The sequence below is a fragment of the Dipteris shenzhenensis genome, chromosome 2 (genome assembly GCF_047967505.1).
Source record: "Dipteris shenzhenensis isolate YYH24624 ecotype China chromosome 2, Dip_SZ_1.0, whole genome shotgun sequence".
Taxonomy (NCBI): Eukaryota; Viridiplantae; Streptophyta; class Polypodiopsida; order Gleicheniales; family Dipteridaceae; genus Dipteris; species Dipteris shenzhenensis.
Window position 1 is genome coordinate 1832804 of NC_141597.1, and position 2686 is coordinate 1835489.

General features: G+C 45.8%; 1 protein-coding gene across 1 annotated transcript; it reads right to left on the minus strand.

Annotated features, from left to right (window-relative positions):
* Positions 1-484: 484 nt before the first annotated feature.
* Positions 485-2389, minus strand: LOC147904210 (putative UPF0481 protein At3g02645). Its single transcript, XM_087393626.1, has one exon. It carries the CDS (start codon positions 1949-1951, stop codon positions 578-580), a length of 1374 nt encoding a protein of 457 aa, XP_087249752.1. The 5' UTR covers positions 1952-2389; the 3' UTR covers positions 485-577.
* Positions 2390-2686: the final 297 nt, after the last annotated feature.

The following is a 2686-nucleotide window of genomic DNA, read 5'->3' on the forward strand; positions in this document are numbered from 1 at the left end:
CTTCTTGAATTCCACATATAATGTTTCACCCCTCTTAAACATAGGCTTAAAAGATTAGCCAATGCATAAAATAAAATAATCCATGCACAAACATAAGTTAATTAGCCTCCATGGGCCAAAAGAACCGGCCATATTTGTTTCGAAGTGACCCATTTAGTTCTCCAAAAAACCTGATTTTGGAGTTCACCAAGTGATATTGACTCGAGGGAATTTGCTCAAAAGAGAAAAAGTCCAATTTTTTTGAATAGTGTGTTTTTAATCTTCTCTTTGCATTGATTAGTATCTAATGTAACTTGTTGTTGCCGTTTGACGATGCTAAAGAGCTGCAGAGAGACACTTAACAGAGAAACAATTGAGACAACTATCACCCAGTTGAAGCATAAGGAGCTTGCAGAATAAACAGAGTCAACCGCAAACTCGACAAGAAGTCTCTCAGATTGCACAGGAAAAGGAAAATGAAGCTTGCTAACTGCGAGGCGAGCATATACTATATGCGTTAATCTAAATACTTGGAAGCATTTGTTATTATGATTGTAGAGGATAATAAGCGTAGAAATGGGCGTTGTTAATCTACGTACTAGCCGCCTCCTTTCTTGTAATACAGCCCGATCGTGTAATACATGATGACCAAGTTCATCAACAAGAATGCAGCAGCATAGAGCAGAGATGCAAATAACCACGGCCTCGACAGATACGTTTGCTTGAATTCCGCCTTCCATGCGTTCATCTTGTGCTGGCAATGCTTCAACAAGTCTCGTGCAACCTTATCATATTCTTCACTGCAGACACGCATCGTATTGACGCACAGATTGTTCCACATCTCCGCTACCTCATCGTTGCTGCCAATATCCTGTGCAATCACGCCTTTCTCTACCAGTAGCTCCACATCCTCCGGCGTATCCACCAAGCTGTTCATAAATCGTAGATACGAGAGGACTTGGACTTTGTCCACGAGATGACTCTCGTAAGCTATCAGATTCCTAAATAGCCTCTCTGTGTCATCGCCCACTCTGATCTTGGGCACAGAAAGAATGGCCCTTTTGGCGTCGTACGTGACGGACGTCAGGTTCGCAGGTTCTATGGCCTTGAAGCTCACACCGGAGTTTTGAAGTTCCACCGCTCGAGGAAAATGCGTCGGCTTCTCGATCAGTTTGACTTTGCCAGCAAAATTTTGGCCATGGGTAACTATGCCATACAGGCAATCTAGCAAGTGTTTCCGATCTCTTATATTGCGGGTGACAGAAGAGACGCTGTCGTCGGATAACACATAAAAAGGCAATACCTCGCAAGCTACCCTGTGTACCAAGAAGCTCAGAACTTCTTCCGCCATCGCATCCGATTCGCAGTCCTGGTCCATCCTGATTACCTTCAGGAGCAGAAACAGCGGGATTTGATTCTCCAAGAGAACGAAATCTTGCAAGATCGACTTTCGAAGTGGTCGGGGGAATCTGGTACAGAAGTAGTTATTGAAGCGCGACTTGTAATTGGGATCCGATGTGGATTGCAATACCTCCACTACGAAAGATGCATCTAACGATAATATGTATGCCAATTTCTCATCTAGCTTACAGGTCAGATCGGTGTCATACTCCTTTCGCACTTTTGCAATGACTTCCAAGATTTCCTCCGCGAGAGAAGAGAAGTCCCTGCTTGGAAATGTCTTGGCAACCTGCCTGGAAGCCATAATCTTGTGCTTCTCCATCTCTTTGGCAGCGACGGCCTTGTATCGCTCCGTCTCTTGGTTATTCGGAAAGGAGCTGTGATGAGGACCGAGATCGCAGTGGTAAGGCCCGATGGCAACGACCTGAGGGATGAAAGCTTCGTGCTTGAGGCCACGTAAAGGGCTGGAGGCCATGAAGATGGAGGGGGAGAGGAAGCAATCGGCCTTGGAGTCTTCAAGCTCGGTCTTGATGAAGACGACCCATTGACGATCATCTTTGGGGGCGTCCATTGAGAAGGCAGAGAACGTCAATCCGTGTGAAACAGGTAACCCAATCTGTTCAGATCTCTCTCTCTGTGCGCTGATCGCTTTCTATATATGTGTGTCCCATGTTCCCAGCTCGCACTGTTGTCGTCAAGGTACCACTCTCGTTCTGTCCCTCCTTTACTTAGAAGAAATGACTAATTCCCGGCACCAAGCTTGCAAGTTGCAACTTAGAAAATGGTGCACGCTTGTCGCGTGCGCTCTCCCTCTCTCTCTCACTCTCAATCTCTCTCTCTCTCTCTCTCTCTCTCTCTCTATGGAAGCGAAGGATTAGTGGCAATCAAAGGATCACTAGTGGCAATCAGTACCACACATCTTTCAGAGGAAGGCGAAAGGCGAACGGCATCATTCCAGCGCCCACTGCCTTATCGAAAGAAAAGATGAGGAAAGAGAGGCTAGCAGCTTCACTCAAAAGCTGTCCCTTGAATGGAATCATGGCGGATCAAGCAGAATAAGGTTGGCGAAACGTATATTTTCACCGTTCACAAAGTCCCTTTCACAATAAGGTTAGAGAACCGTACATTTTCCACCGTCCACAGATTGTAGAGGTCAGTCCCAGCTGGGTGATTCGAGACCGATTTCAATGCTGAACACGTCGTATAAGGTAATGGCTGAGAAACGAGTTGGTCACCATTTGGTAGGGATAAGTCCTTAATCTCACCATCTACCACTTTCTTTTTTACTAATCTCATGAGAGGAACC